At 39.7% G+C, this 22733-nt stretch overlaps 3 protein-coding genes across 4 annotated transcripts; 2 read left to right on the top strand and 1 right to left on the bottom strand.

Moving 5' to 3' along the window:
* Positions 1-3606: 3606 nt before the first annotated feature.
* On the top strand, positions 3607-12999 carry boka (BCL2 family apoptosis regulator BOK a). The gene is made up of 4 exons (XM_038716736.1): positions 3607-4323; positions 5746-5874; positions 7756-7919; positions 10318-12999. Exons 1-4 carry the CDS (start codon positions 4110-4112, stop codon positions 10441-10443), a joined length of 633 nt encoding a protein of 210 aa, XP_038572664.1. The 5' UTR covers positions 3607-4109; the 3' UTR covers positions 10444-12999.
* Positions 13000-13594: 595 nt separating this feature from the next.
* Positions 13595-20693, top strand: atg4b (autophagy related 4B, cysteine peptidase). 2 transcript variants are annotated; one of them, XM_038716733.1, is made up of 13 exons: positions 13595-13705; positions 15436-15537; positions 15666-15737; positions 15867-15965; positions 16152-16253; positions 16358-16430; positions 17140-17219; positions 17729-17925; positions 19139-19217; positions 19356-19501; positions 19635-19691; positions 19811-19904; positions 20002-20693. In XM_038716733.1, the coding sequence occupies exons 1-13, from the start codon at positions 13696-13698 to the stop codon at positions 20088-20090; spliced, it is 1200 nt and encodes a 399-aa protein (XP_038572661.1). In that variant the 5' UTR covers positions 13595-13695; the 3' UTR covers positions 20091-20693. The 2 variants fall into 2 exon arrangements, with proteins under 2 accessions (XP_038572661.1, XP_038572662.1); XM_038716734.1 differs by having other exon boundaries at positions 13596-13705; positions 20017-20693.
* dtymk (deoxythymidylate kinase (thymidylate kinase)) lies at positions 20593-22580 on the bottom strand. The gene is made up of 5 exons (XM_038716735.1): positions 22326-22580; positions 22084-22192; positions 21398-21488; positions 21083-21280; positions 20593-20991 (listed from the first exon to the last, which is right to left on the bottom strand). The coding sequence occupies exons 1-5, from the start codon at positions 22453-22455 to the stop codon at positions 20881-20883; spliced, it is 639 nt and encodes a 212-aa protein (XP_038572663.1). The 5' UTR covers positions 22456-22580; the 3' UTR covers positions 20593-20880.
* Positions 22581-22733: the final 153 nt, after the last annotated feature.

Raw genomic sequence — 22733 nt, 5'->3', positions numbered from 1 at the left:
TTTGCATCGTCTTTTAAAAGTGAGCCATTTCCCATTCCTGTCTTCACACTCAAGACAACCTGAATTCATCCATGAATAAAAGTAAATCCATAAACTTTATTTGTATGGCACCTTTAGTACAGGTAAGTGCTATTCAAAGTGATTTATGGATGATTGAAAAGCTGATAAGATGGTACACATGAAAACAGTAAAACAATTTGAGACTAATGCACATAAGGAATCAAAATGATGAAAATGTTATCTGGCCAATAAAATGGATTTAAAAATAAATAAATAAAAGGTAATTACAAATTAAATTGATAAGAGGGGAAATAGAGCATTTAAGACACAAATACTGTAAAATAAATGATCAGATAAAATAAATAATGGCCATAAAACATTCTAATCAAAAGCCAGGCTACATAGGTGAGTTTAAAGTTACTTTTTAAAGACATCAACATTTAAGCTGCTCTCAGATCCTCAGGCAAGCTGTTCCAACGGCTCAGAGCATAAAAACTAAAAGCTGCCTTACTAAAAGCTTTTTTTTCTAGTGCCAGAGGACATAAGGGGCCATCCTGGTTCATAGATTGGAAGCATTCCAGTCAAGTATGCTCATGTAAGACCATAAAGTGTTTTAAAGATAAAAGAATTGTAAAATCAGTGCAGAAACGGACCAACCAATGTATGAGAATCTTCTCCAACTATTTTACCAAATTTGGAGACGCATGGTTTTCACTGGACAGGAAGGGAATGAGACGCTGTAATCTGAAAAGTAACTTGTAACTATAGCTGTCAGACAAATGTAGTGGAGTAAAAAGTACAGTATTTGCTTCTGAGATGAAGTGGAGTGTAATGTTAAAGTTGCAGTAAGTAACGAAGTACCATACAGTAAACGTATTTAGTTACATCCCACCACTGAGGTGTCTTTACTCTGAGGACTGAAGATGTGATTTAGTGTTTTACACATTATGAGTTGTACACACTGAAACTGCGTTGTGAAAACCGAGCTAATAGTTAAACACCGTAATAATACTTCAGCTGCTACAAATTGTATTATAAATTGGTGCTTTGTCACGATCACATCAGTTACAGTTTGAAGAGTTGCCCTTCTTGCATACGGTGTTGACAAGGATCTGCAAATCTGTTGAGCAGTCATAAAGAAAGCAGGGCATTCCTCAGGCATGTCAAGACAGTGTGAGCAGTGGGTGTGGTGGCTTCCCTAGAAGCTACAATATTGCTCATCTGCCAAAAAAATCTATTCAAATTGTTTTCTGTTAGGGAGTGTAGAAGGTGTGTAGCTGCTCGATGGTTAGTACTTTGCTCTACCAGCACATAAACTAGGTCATCATGGCTGTCAAAAATGATGACCAATGCTTTTAGACTTGTACTGTCTATCTTTACCTAATAGGTCTAGTTAATAGAAAGTTTGCAGATTACAATATCTACATTCACACAATTCCATGTGACAGAACTGAGAGAATGCAATGTGGTTACTAACATGGCTAACTCTAATCACTGCTGGATTAGTATGCCACAGGGGGAACACATAACTGACTTTCCTCTTTTGATACAATATACAAGAGTAGGCAGACACCATGTGACTGTGTGCTTTCACTTTATTTCCCCTTACAAAAAAGTACACCACCATCAGGGCTGTATAGAAATGCAGAGTCATGAGTCCGACACCCATACATACCTCACCAAATTTACCAGACACCAAGAGATAAGTTAGAGCTAGCCTGGCTCTGTCTGAAGATGACAAAATCTGCCTACCAGCACCTCTAATACTCACTAATATGTTACATCTCATTAGTTTAATCCAGGCTAGCTGTTCCCTCTGTCGGCAGTCTTTTATGCTAAGCTAAGATGAGCAGCTCCCCAAAGCCCCCAAATTTTGCAAAAAAAATCCCAAGGACATGATAAATGGCCCTGAATAGCAAAAGTATATGCACATTATGCACATAACAATAAACATTTTAAAAGATAAATACAAAAATACTGTGTTACTGAAAGGAACCCTTTAAGTACATAATACTGCCATGGCTGTACGCAGGGCTTTAGAAATACTGAGGCCCAAATACTGAGCTTGCTAGGGTTGGTTGGGAGCATGCCCCATTTGAATTATAGAAATGCGTCTCAAACAGTACATAAAAGTAAGAAAAATGTTAGTTGTATAATAATATATTTATACATTAAATCTACATCAATACACTATAATTGTGCTAGCTGTTTGTGTTGTTAAATTGAGCCTTTAAGTTTCACAGTAAATACCAAAGAACATATCTCTGTGGTAATGACATGTTTATTTTATTTTATTTTATTATTATTTTATTATTGTGTTATGGTATTATTGTATAAGTAAGCACGTCATGAACAATGTACAATCCTGAGTCAAATTCCTCGTATGTGTACACATACCTGGCAATAAAACTGATTCTGATTCTGATGTTTTGTGTTGGATCAGGTCAGTTTTCTTTGTGTTGAACACCTGGTCTCCGGATGATCTTGCAGAGAAAATAAAAATGTATATAAGGGTACCTGACTTTAACATACATTTCAACAATTTTACACAAACTGAATAGAAAGAAAAGCATTGTAACTTTCATTGGATGGATGGAATTAACTTTAGCTGGCTAGCTTGCTATTTCATTCACTGAAGTAAAACTAGCCACTGTTGAACATAGAGGGACTGCACAGGAGCTCTTTGTCAAATGATGTCTGGGAATGACTGGCATTGAACTTCAAACAGTCCACTGGTAAGATGATCTAGCTACCATATTGCATGAGTTCAGATATCTGTTGTTAACATAATGATATAACTATCATGTTGACATCTTGTAGTAAGGACAAGGTAAGGTAATCTTGACATTGTACAATATATTTGCTGCACCAAAGTAAGGTAATTTTTAGGCAATTATTTCCACCATTTATTATATAGTCTACAGAAATTGGAAAAAATACTGAGGTCCAGACCTGGATGACCTCAGTGGTGAGTACGGCCTTGAATACTGCCAAGATTTTGAGTCGCATTTTGAATGGAGGACTTTAAATAGAATGTTTCACATGCTTTACTTTACTATTTCCCACAGACCTTTCCTTAGCTACTCAATCTGTGAAAACAGCTGTATAATGTCTTGTGGCTGGAGCTTTGTAAAGTCTGAGAAAATAACCCTGATGATGTCATAGAGATGTCATCGGGGTTATGTTATCATATTGGAAAACCTGCTTTGCAAACTGGGAGCAAAGAGTTTAAAATATATGGGCATTTACCAGGCAGGGAGAGTCAGTGTTTTGGGAGTTTGACCTGTATGACGGAATTTCGTGGCCTCTGTTGCTTGGATTTATGACCATTCTATTTTTAATCCGTCCTTTACAAGTCCCCCAACTTTATGTGCAATGGGCCTACTAAAATGTTGTATCCCTTTAAGAGTTTAAGCAAACACATTGTACCGTCAAATTCACTTTCATCCTCCAAAAATTTCCCATATGGAGTAATTTATAGTAGCCTACTATATCTCTTTATTGTAGGTGCATGGGCGTGTGGAAGTTCTGTGAGTTGGGATGGGAGCAGAGGGGCGGGGCCTTTATTGGTCCGTTTATCTCCGCCTTTGGACCACACGATAAGTGCCCTTAGAAGGAAAGCCTTTCAGACTTTAAGCAGGAGAGCATTTTTCTGAGTGGCAGCAAATCTCCAGTTCATAAAAGTCATTGATCAAAACCACTTTTCTGCTCAGTGACAAGTTAAGATGCGGCCCGCTTAGGAGTAAATTAACTTTAAAAAAAGCGAGTATGGACGCACCATCTGGAACTTGATGGATTCACACATAGGCTAACTTGTCTGGTCTAGTGTCAAGCTGTTTCTCGCCTAAGTCTTCCTTCTCTGCAGCTTACAGCCATCAACCTGCAGCTCCTGTAGACTTTGCCTGCGTCTGCGTCGGACAGCTTCTCCCAGGCTATGAAAAGATGACCACAAACTAATCCGCGGGTTTGTTATGCTGGATAATCTCCGCAAATCTTCCCATTTACTAGAAAGGGAGGGAGGGGTCCGTCCTAGCGGGGAGAGGTGGCCGCTTTGCGAGGCGGTGGAGGTGGGGAGGTGAGCAGCGCAGTCCGCGGCGGATGCCAGGGGCATGGAGATGTTGCGCCGCTCCTCTGTGTTTGCGTCTGAAGTGTTTGACCGCTCACCCACCGACAAGGAGCTGGTGTCCCAGGCCAAAGCACTGTGCAGGGACTACATTCACTCCAGGCTGAACCGTGCCGGGATAGGCTGGTCTAAGCCTGAACACGGACTGGCTGCATCAGGTGGGACACTGGGGGAGATATCGTCGGTTCTGCTGTGGCTGGGTAAGTTTTGGGGATCTAACAAACACTATGAAGCCACTTTTAGGCCAAGAACAATGAAGAAACACAAGAATACATAGAGCATTTTACAATAAAGAGATATAGTTTTTAACTTTAACCTTTGAGATTATAAAAATCCCACAGATGAACAAAGTAAACATATTAAGTAAGTAAAATATTCAAATTGACACTATTTTCAGTTCTGTTTAAAAGGGTGTGTGTTTGTGTGTGTGTGGGGGGTTCCTTTTCACATTACATCTCATCATTCAGAAGTGTGTTGTGGGATTACCTTTCATTTTCAGTAGAAGGCTTTGAAGTGATTCCCAGGAATCCCCCAGCAGGAAAAAAAATCACTAACAGTTTCATTTAAGTAATATTTGACTCCCTGAATGTTTGCCCAGAATAAAACCTGTCAGACTACAGATGGCTCCTCCAGTTTGAGGTTTCACTTTACCATTTGTGGTTATCATCCCTCCTCCAGTTTAGGTAGTTATGCAATTCACTGGAAACTCAGATATAACAAAGGCTGTGTTTATTAAAAATAAAAGGTCTCCCAAATGAGTAAAAGAAACTGTGGTCGGAACAGAGTTGGCAAACCTCTGAGCCCTGAATCTATTGAAGACATTATATCAATTACTTCTGGATACCCCTACTGGATATGGGTTACAAGAAGCATCTACAGGTCTAAATCAGATTATAAAAGTGTAGTTTGACATTTTGAGAATTGACATTATTCACTTTCCTGCTGAGAGTTAGATTCTGTTCAGTAAATATGAAGCCTGGCTCTGTCCAAAGGTCACAAAATCCACCTACCGTCTTCCCAGTATATCGAACTGTCCCTTTGAGTCAGAAAGGAATGCAGAAATTATTAATTTAATGTTGATTTATTAATACTTTAACAGCCACTCTGAGTTTTATCATTTATAACAAAATATCCACACTGTACACTCCAATCCTGTCCATATCTTGTTTTGGGGAGATTGTTAATCAGAGTGCACTTTAGATTTCAAGCAAGACTATGTCGCTTTTGAAAATTATGGGATAAATGCTGAACTACTGTTTAGCATTTAGGTAAAGTGGAGAAAAGTAATTAAGTCACCCAAGTGACTCAGTTTTATCTGTTTCAAGCAATATTCACATAAAGTTTGCTAACATTAGCTAGTATTAGCTGCCATAAGCTACTGGTCATACCAGACCAAGTAATACTGTAGCAGCAAAACAACTGGGTTTACTGAACTGAACAAGCGTGCGTTTTTACTGCTAATGAAGTAAACTATTTGTCAAAGGAAGAATGTGCTATTTCTTCATTTAAAAGTTACATGGTCTTGCTTTAACTGTGTGTATAGCCTAAATGTAACATCAGATGCACTGCAAACAGTCAATAGAACATTTTTGATTGAGTTTACTCTCATATGTTTTGGCCAGGCGATGAGTTGGAGTACCTTCGACCCAACGTTTACCGCAACGTAGCGCGACAGCTCAACATCACAGTGGCGTCAGAGAACATTGTGTCTGATGCCTTCCTGGCTGTGGCTGCAGATATTTTCTCCACAGGTGGGTCCACATCAAAATCTGGTTGTGTTGTAAATCAAGCAACGCATGCAGGCCTGCATCATGGGAACTAACTTTAGTGCTTTGTTATCAGGTTTGTCTCTGGCCTACACAAACCTGGACTTGAAAATAAAGCAAGATTACGGAGTGTTTGACCTTTTAGGGTAGTTCTTCATTTTGCTTCATTTTGTCATTGGGAAGGAGGAACTTCACAATTTGAAGCAAATACAGTAAACATTAAAAGTTTGGAGAACTTATGTTACTTCTCCTATTAATGTTTTTTCATTGAATTACTAGAGCAATTCATATTTTTCCCCCTCAAACATAAACAAATTCCAGCCTACTTTTTCATGTAAACATCTCTTATGCAGGTTGACCACAGGACTCTCCGGTTCGTCAGGAGGAACATTTAGTTGCAGTCATTATCCCCTTACAGGAAAGGAACCGTAAGGGGAAACAATCAGTCCATATTAGGTTAACTTGTTCCTAGAGCGAGTGATTGTTACAGACAGTCTGGTCCCCACCCAGGGAGTTCAGTCATGAACCTCAGCTGGCTTATTCCTTATGTAACAAAGCAATCTGCTGCAAAGGTAATTAAGAGTCTACTGCAAAAATGAAGTTACTTAGGAAACCCACCGACTGGTTCACACATGCTAAAATTAAAGAATGTACCTTAATCCAGACATGCTCTGGTAATGAATATGAGAGCTGAGTTTACATAGGCATTTACATGGGGAAGAGAAATTGGAGTTAGGCTAAGTTTCAGTTTACATGCTGGACATGTAGCCCTCCATGAGTACAGTGTAAATTTGGACGAACATTAAAGCTGATAGTCTAGACATGTCACTGTGTGAAGGGGAAGTCATGGGCAGCAGTAGATTAGGACCACAAAATTGTGTAATGTGCTTGAGCTCAGTCACAAATGTCATGCTGCGATCCACAAGGCACAGATAAGCTACAGCTGAAACATGTCACATCCTACACGTTACGCCATAAACCTCTATTTAAAGCTGCTCTGATCAATATGTTGATGTTAACAATGGATCAAAATACTGAGTGTAATGTAAAAGTTGTCTCTCATCGTCAAACCCACAGAGAAGTTCCACCTGAGTCTCAGTTCCCCAGTTGTCATTTTTAGATGCAGGCAGCTGTTCTCAGTGAAAAAACCTGCTGCTTTTTTGGACCATTCTGTAGTAAAAATTTGGTTTTAAAACATAAACCTTTACTTAATGTCTAAACTCCCCATAAGTTAGACAACAGTGTTACAAGTGCACACAGTGTACGGTACCATCCTTCAAATTCCAGATTCCACAGTTAAAGAGAAACATGACCTCCGTAGGAATGAATCAGACGACAGTTACAGAAGATGGATAGAGTTGAGGCTCAGTTTGTATGTGTTGGATATATAAACACTGCAAAAATAGTCTGAAGCTTTGACTGTAAATGGTGTGGCGGCAGAAAGCTTTACTCAACGTGTGAAGTTGGAAAAATGATCTGCTCGCTAATCTAGTGAGGCGTATTGCCTGCCTGCTGCCCCAAGCCTTGTGTTTGGGTTTTCTTCTTTGTGGGACAGACAGGCATGGCAGCATAATGCCTGGCTGCTGCTGAGGTTTTATAATTTGTTCATCCATCTTTGAAGAGAGCTGCTGACAGACATTTGCTGCACTAAAAAAAACTCCAACTCTTCAAAAAGACACTCCGCTTTGTTTTACCATTTTCCAAGAACCCTCAAATCATCAAAATCGTAAATTGTTTGCAAATCTTTTGGCATTTGCATGTTGTGACAATGTGTCCATACATCAGATAACAGGACATAAAAGACTGTGCATAAGCTTTGAGTACAGATATAGTTGAGGTTGTTCTAACAGACTTGTATGTCTCCAGGTGTGACGTGGGGGAAGGTGGTTTCCTTGTACGCCGTAGCAGGAGCCTTGTCAGTGGACTGTGTTCGCCATGGTCATCCAGCTATGGTTCATACCATTGTCGACTGCATGGGGGAGTTTGTCCGTAAGAGCCTGACCTCGTGGTTAAAAAGGAGAGGGGGCTGGGTAAGGGAAACCATTATTTTTCTATCTTTTTTTTTTAAACTTCATCACTTGTTTGTGTTGTATAAGGTGGTGTGTTTTCTCCCGTTTGCACCGTCCTGCACTGTAAAATCATTAAACCCTAGTAAGTGAACTAGTGTTTTTGATTTGTCATTATTTTCTTGATTAATTTATTTCTCATTAGATCTAGAAAACATCAAAATATAGTAAAAAATACCCATATAATTTTCCAGAGCCCAGGGGACATCATTAAATTGTTCTTTTTGTCAACACATCCTCATATCTAAATGACAAAATTTGTCAATTGTCCCAAAACGACATACAAGACCATTTTCCAAAACAACATGTCCGTTGGAAAGTACAACATCATATTGTATATGATTGTTCCCCGAAACAACATGTACAAGCGTTGGTAAGTAGCCTACAAGTACAGCGTACTGGACCTTAAGTATGTTATGCATGGCACAGGACCTAAGTCATGTGACGTTTATCACGTGGTAAACGTTGTGAAATGGTGGTAGTTTGGTTAGGTTTATGCAACAAAGATCGTGGTTTGGGTCAAGAGCCCACAGAGCGGGTTGACCACCATACCTTCTCCTGCGGACTTGGAAAAAGGAGGGGTGAGCGGTGTTTTCGTGTGGTGTCTGAATAATCAGAATCAGATCCTCTATATATGCAAGACGTGCAAAATCACGTATTGCATGTACATATTTTGAAAACATGTAATTTGTAAAATGGTTATAATGGTTAGTTTGCTGTCCATGTAGCATGAACTAGATGTCTGCGTGTTCTTTATATGCACTGATAATCCAGCAAATCTTTGTAGTAGCATCCATGTTGATTCCACATTAAGGCTTAAGAGCACATGAACATACACTGGTCAGAAGAACAACTTCGCAACTCGTGAAATGGGACCATCCGAGGAGCACATGAATGCACCGTGAGCCACTGGTTGCAATTCGCAACCCTCACCACTAGATGCCACTAAAACATGCACACTGAACCTTTAACTTAAAACATGTCAACTTTGACTTTCTTACACACAGGACTTAAACCTCCTACTGAGTGAAAGTCCATAATTTACTTGACACATCCATCCACCCCACCTCCCTCTTTACACGGACTAATCGTTTTAGCTCTAATGAATATTGCTCTCTCCCCGTTATCTTGAGATGATCTGGATATAATCACATGCAAACATGTCCCTATAATATTTTACCAATACTCTTATAAATATATATTAAAATACAATAACAGAAAAATATATTACCATATGATACAAGATGAATGTGGGTGAAGTCACGAGGTATAAATACAATACTGATTAAAAATAAATATTATGGGAAGATTTCATAACATTATACTTAATGTTAGAAATTACACATAAGAGACTAAGTTGTAAAATCAGTGTAGAGTACTCTGTTATTTGGGTTTAATTAGATTGAACAATGGTCTTTGGCTGATGTGAGGCCTTTTCAGGGACCTTCGTATTAGTGCTAAGTCAAATAGCAGAGCTTTCAGAAAAAACTGACTTTCCCAGTATTTACAACGTGGAAGTTGATGTGAACTAAGTTGGGAACTCCATTAGGACATAAACGTGTCATAAAAATAGTATGATAGAATCAGTCAGCTGATGTAACTCGCAATTATTTGGTTCAGAACAACTAACAGCTAGACATAAACTAGAGCCACTGCCTCTGACAGATGTGTCCTCATGTAGAATCCTGTTAATGGGAAAAGCCTATATGATATAATCCTGCAGAAACAAGTGAAACTCTGGCACAAGAAGGAACAAGGCCTGGCATTGTGCCTCTGTCTATGTTCTGCTCTGCTAGAAAAGAGCATAACAAGTAAACAAATGAAAGCCCATGGACTCACAGACATGGCACCCGAGTCAGTCTTGTTTTGAAGATAAGTGGAGTGTAATAAAATGGAGAGCAATGCATTGTATAATTGACCCGAAAAGCTCAAATGAGGGACCAGTCGCAGTCCAAACTCAAACTGTAATATTTCTACACTGGGAGAGGATGCAGCATGCAGAAAACCTAAAGGAAACCTAAATAACATTTTGAGGTATGAAGGTACACAGGGTCTGCAGAGGGAGAATAGTTTGGTGTCATTACTGACTGAACTGTGCTTTCTGTGGAATTTCATTGTTTATGAAAGTGTTCTAGTTATGCAAGTAGATTTTTGAATTAAGTGGGCTTTGGCTTTGAAATAACATATTTGTGGGCAAGTTGCACATCTTGTGTCGGGCAGATTCCCGGAATATTGATAAATCAAGACCACATGTGGGATTTATAACCACATGTAGTCTTTTTTTTTGTTACATTCACAGTCAGAGTTCATTTGGTGAGCTCTGTAGCACTGGTATGACACTTTGTCCTCTCTGCTGTTACAGGTGGATGTAACGAAATGCGTGGTGAACACTGACCCCAGCTTCCGCTCTCACTGGCTGGTGTGTGCTGTCTGTTCCTTTGGACTCTATCTGAAGGCAACCGCGTTATACCTCCTCAGGGAGAAGTGAAAACAAAATCACACACTGGATTCTGTGCAGACAGACCAGCACTGTACACCACCATCACCACTCCACTGAAGCATCCACTGCTTTGGATTATGTTTACACTCATTTGCACTGAACCTTCAATGATCAACACGTAAACCATTACAGAAAACAGACTTTCTGTGCATCTTCCGCTAACTCCTTTTATTTAATGGATATATTAAGGTACACGTTTGATGTGAATATATAAAATCACCCACTGTTAATATTTTTAGCTTTTCATTTGTCCTCAAACAGCGGACCTGCTCATTTTGCTCCCTGTTTGGCAGTGCTTTGGCTTCCCCTAGTGGTTGAAAAAGGTGACTACGGTATATTGACACTGATGACCAATTTTCAATGTGGTATTGTATTTTATTTTGGAGGTAAAACAACTTAACATCCGTTTTTTGTCTTGAGAATGTTCCTCGGGATCCTGAGGGCCATTAATGAGGACTTGGTCTTACCAACATCTCCACTTCTTGCCTGGATGGCATATGGCCTAACAAACTAGTGCATGCTAGATAAATGCAAAATACACCATGTTTTCTAACAAAGAGACTGTACAAATATTTGTAGGGTGATGGGGTTCAGAAAAGGTTTATGATTTTTTTTTCTCACTGAAGGGAGTTAATTTTTTGGAGGAGAGCAGGGGAGGCTGTGTTATATTTTTTTCTCACTCTAGATTTATATTTTATTTCAGTCTTCCCATGCAAGAATTGTGATTTTCATCATCACAATAAGCTTCTAGCAAACAGGACCAGCATGCCAGTTTTTAGAAACATATCTTTGTGGATATTATTGAGTAAATGTTAACTCTAGCAAGACGTAACGTTCCTTCACGTTGTTCTACATTACAACAGAAAGTTACAACAGAAAGGAAGGAAAAACTAGATGTGTCATAAGAAGTTAGTCTGTAATATAATTCAAGTTCAGATTCACATGTTGCGAACTTTCCTACTAATTCATGTGAAGTCAAGTGAAATGAAACATTTTGACTTGGGTTCCTTTAACTTATTTATGTTTAAATTGGGGTTAAAATTATTTATACTTTTCTTCTTCTAGTGAATATTGGGGGAAGATTGTCCCAGGTTTTTTCAGAGACAGGAGATGAGAAAAGAAAATATAAATTCGGAGGGCAAACTAAAAGTAAACTATAAGACCCCCCCCCCTCTATTTTCATACAGTCCCTAATGAGTGTGATGAATTTAGCCTACAATTACTACAACCATATATATGTACATGCGTATTTCAGACAGCACTATACATTTAACGCAACTTTGTAAATCTCTCTCTTTGTTGTTCACTGTAAAACAGTGTATTTTTATTGCTGTACTGCATTTGCAGTAATGCAAGTTACAGAATATTTTTCTGTAGAGTAAGAGCACTTGAATAATCTTTAATTTTGTGAGTAGAATTTATTCCATGAATAATTTCACATTAATATGGCACGTGGCACTAGGAGTCCCAGAAAATAAACACATGTTTTTGAGTGATTTGCAGCTATAAATATTAACAAAAACAAATGGTTCTTACAACAATGTGTCAAGTCTGTAGCTGCAGCTCCAGAAGGTAAGTGGGCAAATGGCCCACTAGAGGGGTCTTCCAGATTAAATAAAGGGCTTCTAAAGCCAATATAAATGGTACATCATTAGCAAGTGATACTGTATGGGACATGTAATCCCAGGCAAATGATTTAGTGCTTGAAGGTCTAGTAACAAGCATTTGAACACTGTGTTAATGTAGCCGTATTGTGAGAGCAGAGGATGTGATTTAGTTTTCTATACACAGTTAACGGTTAGAATTAAACAAGACATTTTGGCTCTTTGCAGTACAAGTTGCACACTGAAACTTATGGAAACTGAATGGAAGCAATCCGAAAATTCTGTAACAGGAGTTTGTGGGCAAAACCACAACTTTGTGGAGTTAGCTTGGTGTGTAAGTGTCCAGACTATATTTCTGTTATATCAACCAAACAACAAACGTAAAAAGTTATGATTTTAGACCAGAAATAGAAACACCGTGAACCATCTTTGACTGGCTTTACAGTAAATTATGCTTTGGAAGCTGAGGTTTAAACAACACAGTGCCTCAGCACTTTCAATTAAGTTCAACTCAATTAAATTTTATTTATCTAGCGACAATTCATAACACAAGTTACCTCATTGCACTTTTCATATAAAGCAGGTCTAGACATTACCCTTTGCAATAAACAACAACCACTTGGTGACAGTGGCAAGGAAACACTCATATACTCAGGCTGGGTGGCCATCTACTGTTTTAATTTTAGTAGGACTACGAGCCTTTTGCTTGACACAGCTCTTTTTTGTTTCTTCCAACATGCTTTTTCCAATTTTCACCCCATTTTTTATTACAGTTAATCATTGAAAGTTTTGAGGCTTGAAACTGCAGCAATAGGACACAATTTTAAAACCTTGCACCAGCAGTGTTGCTCTGTCAAAACCTCCAGTAAGACAAATTTATCGGGCAAAGACTTTGCTCAGTCCAGGTCCATTACTGATCAGCAACACCATGGTTCACTGTGTGTGTTTGTGTTCACCTTTAGGGTCAGCTACATCTTGGTGTGAATGATTGTATTTACAGAAGAGAATAAGATGGTAGAAACATTAATGGCTTTTTGTGACCACCTAGTGGTTCACTAGGTGAACTAGACACAGACTGGTCCACAGATTAGCATCCAGCCTAATGTAAATGGCATGATGAAATACTAATAAAACAATGTTATTGAATTGAAGGACGGGAATCATCATCCACCACATTTCCCAACTGACTTCTTCTGCTTAAATATAAATAAACAGCTGGGCTCTATTCTGTACATAATAATTACTGACCCGCAGTAGTAGTGATAGTAGCCTTAGTATAATTTTATACACACAGACTTACAATTTATTTATTTTTTTAATACTCTGCCATGGAATGGAATTTATTAAATGCAATAAAACAATCACATTTACATAGAATGTTGTGTATTTTACTATGGTCAGGTAATAAGGCCTCCTGTAACCTGTAACGTCAACCCACCGTAAAGTGTTTTCAACAGGACGGATACGTCAGCCACCACTGATTGGTTAGAGCAAAATAACCGCCCTCTCAGATCTTATTGGATGTCGTACGAAAAGTTCCGCCTCTCTCCGAATTCCACCGCAGGACTCTCTCCCCATTGGTCCAGCGGGTCGGAGTGCAGAGAACAACAAACAAGTTAGGGTGAAGACCGTCGGGATGGATGCAGGTAAGCGAGATTTTAGAGTAAAATAACATTTTTTTCTCTCCCTTCGCAAGCTGGTCTACCCACAAAATAACCACAGCAACGCTATTTCATACCTGGCAACAAATTCCCTTCTCTGTCATGACACGATTGCCAACTTCAGCTGCCAGTCCAGCTACAGACCCATATTGCTTTGTAGCCTCTGTGACGTTAGCCTGCTAAAGTGATGACTAAAGCTAACTGCTAACTAACGTTAGCCTGCTGTTATTGCTAAATGTGGTGGATTCCCCGCCTTGACAACTCGCTGCCCAGCTGTATAACTTCCTGTACGGTGTCCAGGTGCCAGCTGTGGCAATGTCATGTCTTGCTGTTAAGTGTCATTCTTATTATAAATTTGCATTCTGCCCTTGGTCTGACTGTTTATGCTAACGCTATGTTACGCCCAAGATGAACACCCCAGTCGGTGCCCTGTCACCATCACATCAGTTAACGTTACTGCTGTTACCAGCCTGGAATGGTGTCAGTTAAGAGACGTTATATGTACCAAGACCAAGTGTAGATGAGTAATAGCATTCAGAGAAAGCGACAGACTTCTTATTGTATTTGCTTCTTACATTTTCATTCTTTAACTATGAACCTGTAAATGACTGTTTTCTGTGGCCAAGCTAACGTTCCCTGACAAGTAAGTTAGTAAGCTAACGTTAGCTAGTCAACTTTTCCCGTTCTGTTTGTAATGTGGATAAAGTTATGTGGTGGCATAAACCGCTGAAACCTCTTGTTCTTGTTTAAACCTTATATCAAACGCGCAAATACGTTTTCGGTGAATAATAAGATAGATAGACGTTCTTGTCCCAATTGGAAATTTGTGTTGAACATTATACCTGGCTTTGAGCCCGGTATTTTCATCTGCTGACTGTTAACGTTACTGAGATTGCTTTTTCCCTTCACACTTTCTTAAAAGCACCCATTGACTTGTTTACGTTGTATTTATTACCAGCTAACTGCATAAGGGAGACTTTTTTTCAGACATTGATATGTGTGATATATATTTGTTTAATTTTGTCAGTTTGTCTTCTGTTATTAAAGGGGCACCCATGATTTTACACTAAGAAACTGTTGTAACAGTGTCATAGTGGTGTTATCTGACATTTACCAGGCAGGGAGGGACAGGATACAGCAACAGTAACCAGGTGCAGTATGGGAAGTGTAGGATTCAGTGTTTATTTTAATTTTTTTTTTTTAGCTTTACCCATACTAGGGACTAAAGGTCATCCCAATGTATGTTAAGTGCGATGCTAAATTGCAGGAGTACCCCTTTAAATCCAATTCAGGTCAGTCCTTACTTTGTCAGGCTTGTTTGTAAAGCGAAATGGATTTCGCAGGAAGTTGAAACTTGATACTTTATTTATCCCACATTGAGATTCCTCCTTCACTTGCTCCCTTGCGTAGAAAATTAAACCCAGCTTAACTTACAGAAACAAATATTTTAAATCCTAGATACTGAGTTTTATTTTTCATATGTATCCAACAACAAATCACAGAAAACTACAGAAAATACTAGATACTCAGGCTTATATAGAACATCCTTTCTGGAAGGGACTGCAGCTAATGGATACTCCATCTTTACACGCTGACAGATAGCCTCATTTTTATTAGCTGTAACAAGTGGTTAGTGGTCAACAACATGCCCAGCAGCAGTTTCTCCCCCTGTAATTTCCCACAGGCTTACAGTTGACCCTGGTCTTCTTTTGCAGCTACCTTGACATACGACACACTTCGCTTTGGAGAGTTTGAAGATTTTCCCGAGACCTCCGAGCCTGTGTGGATCTTGGGGAAAGAATACAATGCACTCACAGGTGGGGTTGGGAGATATACAGTGTATGTGAGATGGAGAGAAATTAGGATTTAAGTTATTTAGGATCATATTATAAAGTATACACTTATTTCTGTGGATGCATTGTAATATGGTGATTTCTTCATGTAGAGAAAGATGAGATTTTATCAGATGTCACTTCACGGCTGTGGTTCACATACAGAAAAAACTTCCCACCAATTGGTAAGTGAAGACGAGTGTGGTTTAGTTGAGCCCCTCAACTACTATCATGAGTTTGGAGATTTGAGTAATCTCGGTTTTCACATGTAATTACAAAAGGGGATCTCGCCCTGTTTCTTGAATGTGCTACAGGTGGGACAGGACCGACATCGGATACAGGATGGGGATGTATGTTACGGTGCGGACAGATGATCCTTGGCGAGGCCTTGGCGTGTAGACATTTAGGCAGAGGTAAGACAACTTTAAAAAACAAACAAAATCAAAGACATAGATTTCTCCCTTCATTGTAGATAGATACTGACATACGTAGATGAAAACAGATTTTATCACTGTGTGGCACTAACAGCTCTTCTGAGTAGACTTCGCCACACAGAGCTTGTTTTAAACAGGCCTTGATAACTGTCTTTTTGTTCTCAGACTGGAGATGGGCCAGAGGCCAGAAACAAAGAGAAGAGTATGTCAGCATTCTAAACGCCTTTATTGACAAAAAAGACAGCTATTATTCCATCCATCAAATTGGTAAGTAGTGAGTGTTAAAGTTTTCTAATTATATCAAGGACTCACCCAGACAGTCCTGAAAAGTTTGCCTATATTATTTTCTTTTTTGTCCCTAAATGCTGCAGCCCAAATGGGAGTTGGAGAGGGAAAGCCTATAGGCCAGTGGTATGGACCAAACACAGTTGCCCAGGTTCTAAAGTAAGTACTGTAACAAAGCTGCTAGTTTTCCAGATGTTAAATTTTAGGGCTGCAAATGAATGACTATTTTTATTTAATATATTTTTTACATAATATATATTATGTAAAAAAATGCCAGAGTTCCCATAGCCCAAGATGATGCTTTCATAACCGAGAGATATTTAACTTACATAGATGACAAATATAGTAAAACCAGTGAATTATTGGCATTTCTGCATGATAATTTAAAGATTAAAGTTGCCCTGTAGAGTTTTCTTGTAAACAAAAGTTATGTTTACATTCAGTCTCTCACCCAAATACATTGTATGTATTTCCTTCCTATCAAAACATGTGTGAAGCTGATTTTATAAAATATATATATTTATATATATGTAAATCCATGTTTACTAGCCTGCAGTTTTCTTTTTTACAGGCACATTGTTATATTTCTCAGAGAATTAGTGCTACCAACCGTCAGTCAGCCTAATAGTGTGAAAGTGGCGGCAGGAATGTGTATAACGTCACGCTTTCAAGTGCATTCTTGTGCTTAAGCGCAATATAATGTCGTCTTTCTTTTCTTCTCTCACAATGCATTCATCCATCCCCCTGTCAAACAATGAACAAAAACGACAAGATAGTGTACACTGAGGAGGTTTAAAACTATTTAAAGAAATGTCTGTCCAGTCTGGTAAAACACAAAAGTGTGACTGTCTCAGTGTGATGCTTTCAGGAAGCTGGCTGTGTTTGACACGTGGAGCAGATTAGTTGTACACGTGGCGATGGACAACACTGTGGTCATCGAGGAAATCAGTGAGTGCAACCGCTTTTGTTCAGGTTTTTTTTTTTCTCCCTCTTATCAAGCATTAGCATAAGCTGTTTAAATGTCACTCCAGTTCTAGTACTCCAGGTTAAACTATGGACCGAGCTGATTGTCTTCAGCTAAATCTTACCATTATTACAGGACAGAGTTTCTGGGTGAAAATGAAATGTGAATGAAAGTATAAATGTAAGTATAGAAAGTTTATTTTGGTACTAGTCCATGTGCAAATATACAAAGGAGAGATTAAAAAAAAGGCATTTAAGTAGAAAGCTTCCATTAGGTGGATTGGTGTCTTAATTTGATGAAAACAGAAAGTAGCTGAGTGTGCAGCGTCAGTATTTTGTTCCAAAGCAGGTCTGTTTTAAACTTTTTCTGACCTACTACTGCACCACCTAATGCTTATCCCGAACAGTAAAATCCATCTTAACAAAGGCCACAAATTGAATCGAAGACTCATTTATCTTCTCCACTTATTTTGTGTTTATTTTTGTCACCGCAGAGCGTCTCTGTATGCCCTGGCTGGACATTGAAGGAGCCTGTGCTGAGCCAGAGGGAATGGGGGGGCTCAATGGCTGCCTGGAGGGTGCGTGTGCCCTGGCTGAGGAGGAGACAGCTCTCTGGAAACCTCTGGTCCTGCTCATCCCCCTCAGGCTGGGCCTGAGTGATATAAATGAGGCCTACATCGAAACACTTAAGGTGAGGTACATCAACATGGATATTCCTATTGAATCTATAAAAACAACAATCAATTTCTCAATCTCAAAGGTTTTGTATCGGAGATAACGGTCATTATATCCTCAAATATTGGGGTTGTGGAGCGCAGGTGGCTCAGTCAGTGGAGTCCCCATGGCCCTGTGCAAGGCTTAGTCCTATAGACTTTCCTTAATAAATGATAAAGTGCTTGAATTCTCCTACAGCCCATTACATTCATTTTAAATAGGAAGGCTATATTTATGAAGCTGTAACCTGACAGGACTAAATGTTGGTGGCAACCGACTACCTGCTTATGAAGATAGGTATAGATCAAATATAAGACACAGTTTACTCATGAACCTGTGATTGCTGCACCAGTCATCCTCCTCCCGGAGAGCTTGGGTTCATAGCATCAGTTGCCGGAGTTACTGATCTAGAGTTTATCTGATCTCGCTCTCTGAAACAGAAATTTTCCCTCATCTCAGGCTTAACATACCATTATATTTTCACCAGTCCCGCTTTCTGAAACGGGGCCCTGGTGTTCACTGAGATAGATACCAATCTTAAGGGAGTTGCAAGGATCCCTGCATGCTTTCCACCAGTCTACGTGCTCTCACACACGTAACTGCAAACCTCTGCAAATATACAGAACAACTGTGGTTGGCATACAGATGCAACACATGCCAGTCTAAATTCCCAAACAAGGAACCACTCAATATATTCTTTGATCTGGGGAACAGAATCTTAAATTTGTTTTATCTGCTTCTCAATTAGTGATAAAATTCTATATTTAAAATCAGCATCAAGATATTTGCTGTTTTAATGGTGGTAATCATTCATCTGGTTAGACAGCCCTGTGTTTTAAAATAAATCTACCTTGTAATGCTGTGCTGTGAGGATACTTTGTTCAAAACAAAGACACTGTGGTGAGCTCAGGTTTGCATACTGGAAATCCACCAGGTTTTACACTGACCTCGTGGGTGTGTTTCTGGTGTTCTTGCTGTAGATTTGCCGACATGGTAAGTGCCTTGAGGAACTAAACTTATACTAATAATATAAAAAACAACAAAGTATATCCTTTGGAAAATGGTTGTCATGTAATTTATATGTTTGTAGGATACTGGTTTAAAAATGTATGAAAACAGGAACCTAAATGACCACAGAGACAAAGTCAGCTACAGGTGGGGTGAGATAAACCTCTCGTCTCTTTTCACAGCAATGCTTCATGCTGCCTCAGTCCCTGGGTGTTATTGGGGGGAAACCCAACAGTGCCCATTACTTCATTGGTTATGTCGGTATGTCTAGTCTCTGTGTTTGTGAAATAAACATGTTAATAATAAACGTGCACTGCACACTCATGCTCACCATAGTAATTCTATGTACACCAAGAGAAAAATCAAATGATTAATACATTCTTTTCTTTTTTTGACCAGGAGAGGAACTCATCTATTTAGACCCGCACACCACTCAGCCTGCAGTGGAGCCATGTGAAGACGGCCAGGTCCCTGATGAGACGTACCACTGTCAGCACCCACCCTGTCGCATGCACATCTGTGAACTAGACCCATCCATCGCAGCGGTAGGAATGCCTGGGAGGGTTTTATAGCACAGAGCGTTTGTTATCTCAACATTAAATGGGATGTGAGCAGGCTGAAAACTTTTTACAGTAACTCAGATGTTTACACAGCTAATTGTTTTCTGGTATCTGCCAGGGTTTCTTCTGCAGAACAGAGGACGAGTTTGATGACTGGTGTATGCGCATAAGAAGGGTATGTTTGTGAACACTGCTCTTTTCTTGCTCCTGACTTGTCTATAACAGTTAAATAAAACTATAACTTTACTGTTAGAGGAATCTGTACATCATAAGATGATGGTCCTTCTCTTCTAGCTGTCCTGCAACAGAGGGGGCCTGCCCATGTTTGAACTAGTAGACAGTCAGCCCTCTCACATGGTCAGCGTGGATGCCCTTAACCTTACCCCTGGTAAATGGACTGCATATTTGTTTTGCAAAATATACTCAAAATTCAGTTAATGAAAATGAATTTTAATGTTTTTTTTTTCCTTTTCTTTTACGTGTTGACCCTCACTTCATAGATTTCTCGGACTCAGACAGGTTGGAGCGGTTCTTTGATTCAGAAGATGAAGAGTTTGAGATCCTTTCCCTGTGAGGAACATATGAACAATGATTTACTGTTCGACGGTTGGTGAGAGATTCTCTCTTCTCTGTATCAGAAGGGACGCCTGAGGGGATGAACATTAACCGGAGACCTCTTAAGCCAGTCCAGCACAAATGGTGTAGTCAGTGTGTGCGACACAGCGTTCTCAACAGCCACTGAATGCTCTCTGTATCCAACATTGAGACTGCCTGGTGGAAGCCGTAGCAGGAGCTCAGGATAAATTCTGTATGCACATCTTCACATGTTTCCATTTTGAGTCTTAACACTTTAATTGTTCATTCTGAAGTGATATGGTGCCTTTCCCTGACTCCATAAGTAAAATTGCCATAAGTTTTATGTTGTATAGAAACAATGGTTCATGATGCCCATAGCTTATGCGGTGTGTCACTAATAACTGAAGTCTAATGAAACCAAATTCAAGTCAAATCTTCAGACAAGTTCTATTAACTCTCCATGCAAAGTATCCTTGCCGAGTCTAAAACATATACACTAGTTCCTTTGAAGATTATTTATTTAATCGACACAGTATATAGAAAGCTGAAAGGACAATAGACATGTAAAAGGACTAAAACCTTAAATAAAATCAGAATCTGATATTTGACAATGGTTCTACTTAATTTCAAGATAGTATGAAATCACATTTGGATCACACAGCCAAGGGATTTATCTTCTGCATTCAATCAAGCAATGACTAGAACAAATGTCGGGGGGTGTAAAGAAAAGTGTTGTGTGCAGAAGAGTCATTTAGTCATTTTAGCAACAAAGTCTTGGTCTCACTGGGTCACTTCCACAGCTCTCCGAGTGGCATGTTCTGAGCTGTGTTGATTGCATTAAGGCTGTGGGTGGTGATGTCCCTGTGCACATCCTCAACAGTTTGAGAAGCATCAATTACCTACAACAGACAATTTAGACCATGAGCTGTTAAACATTATAGATCCGAATGACACCTGGGAATACATCTACAATCCAGACACGCTTCCTACCTGCCAGTTGACTGAAGGATCCTTCATCAGCTGTTCAAACTGCTGTTGAACCGCTCTTTGGAAAACACTGGTCTCATATCTCTCTTCTCCAAACTGACCTCTGAGAGCAGCCTCAGCTGGACTGAGCTGTAAAAACATGACAAGGTCCGGCTTTGGCAGTCCCACGTCAGGGTTCTTGCACCAGTCCAGGCAGAAACCCTGAAAGAGATGAGCATGCCAAACTATCTGTTGCTCCTCTCAAACACAGTAATAACAACAACAACAACACTGCTCTCTGGTGGATGCAGAGTATAAAAAGGCTGAGAAAAGACTCACCGGCTTGGCACTGGTGAAAGCAGCTCCAGAGAAGGCGTACCTATCGACTACCAGAGTGGTGCCTTGCTCCAGCTTCTTCTTCATTAAAGGCCTGTGGTTAAGGATTATATTATCATGCTGCTTATGAAAATACTGGCTATGTCTACAAGCTAGAGGAAACGTCTCAAGGCTAATGATGAATGGGGAGAATAATGCATTTTTTTTCCAGATTAGAATTTTCACCATTGCTAATATAGACAACTGCAGAAATGAAGGGAAGACATTTACTCAACATTCTGTGCCTTTTTAAAGGTTAAAGCTGTTGTGTGATATTCCTAGTGAAACAGTGACTCGATGTGTTATTAACGGTTACTGAACAATGCAGCCCTATGGCACAGAGGAGTAAAATATATACATTCAGGCTTTGACAACACACAATAATTGTTAGTAGTAGGATCATCAGGTCATTGTTGGTTTTGGTCTCTTATTGGGCAGAATATTTCCACTTCCGCTCTTCATGCGGCTCGGTGTTGACAATAAATTAATGTTTTCACAGTATTGTCGGAGTTAGATCGTCACTGTTTAAAAGCATTCAATTCAATTCAAATTAGCTTTATTGGCATGAATGTATAACAACGATATTGCCAAAGCATCATACAAACTACATTCCCGTGTCATAGTGTGCAGGGGGCAATAAAGCAACTTACACCAGTTCCCAGCGGTTAGCGGAGAACAGCAGGTGCACCGTGTGGTCCTCCAAGTCACTCTTGTTCTCCAGGTAGGCGCTTATCAGCTTTCCAATTGTCGTAGTCCTGTCTGCCCCAACAAACCACACCACGGCACATATTAATCTCACACAATAATGAAAAGTTGTACTTACAGTAAACCCCTGCACACCCACTAACTGTTAGGCAGTAACGTTACAAAGAGAAACAATGGCACGTCTCACCGGGGAATCTCATCATCTCTACCGGCCTGCTGCTCTGCTGCAGCGACTGAACCAGTTTCTTGCACTGCGTCGTTTTCCCGGCCTTGTCCACTCCCTCCAGCACAATGAGCGCTCCTCTTTTACACGCCATTACTGTCCACTGTCAACTTCGATGTCCTGCGGCTGGCAAAGACGGAGGACAAGCTCTCGCTAGCTAAATAGCTCATCACATTTACCCGCCTTTTACTGAAGCGAACCATCAATGCGGAAGTACAACGACGCAGCTTCCTGTTCTTCTTCTTCTTTTCCTTCTGGCTTTCCGGTAGACTAGATGCTTTACGGCACAGTGCTGTCTCTCACAGTTCAGTCTCAATCAAGGCGTCACCATTCTCAGAGGGGTAATCCAGTTGCAGATATAATTTTGTTTTT

The sequence above is a fragment of the Micropterus salmoides genome, unplaced genomic scaffold (genome assembly GCF_014851395.1).
Source record: "Micropterus salmoides isolate LMB-PRFRI ecotype aquatic unplaced genomic scaffold, ASM1485139v1 Ms_hic_scaffold_13, whole genome shotgun sequence".
Lineage (NCBI taxonomy): Eukaryota > Metazoa > Chordata > Actinopteri > Centrarchiformes > Centrarchidae > Micropterus > Micropterus salmoides.
This window is presented reverse-complemented; position numbering and strand designations above follow the sequence as displayed.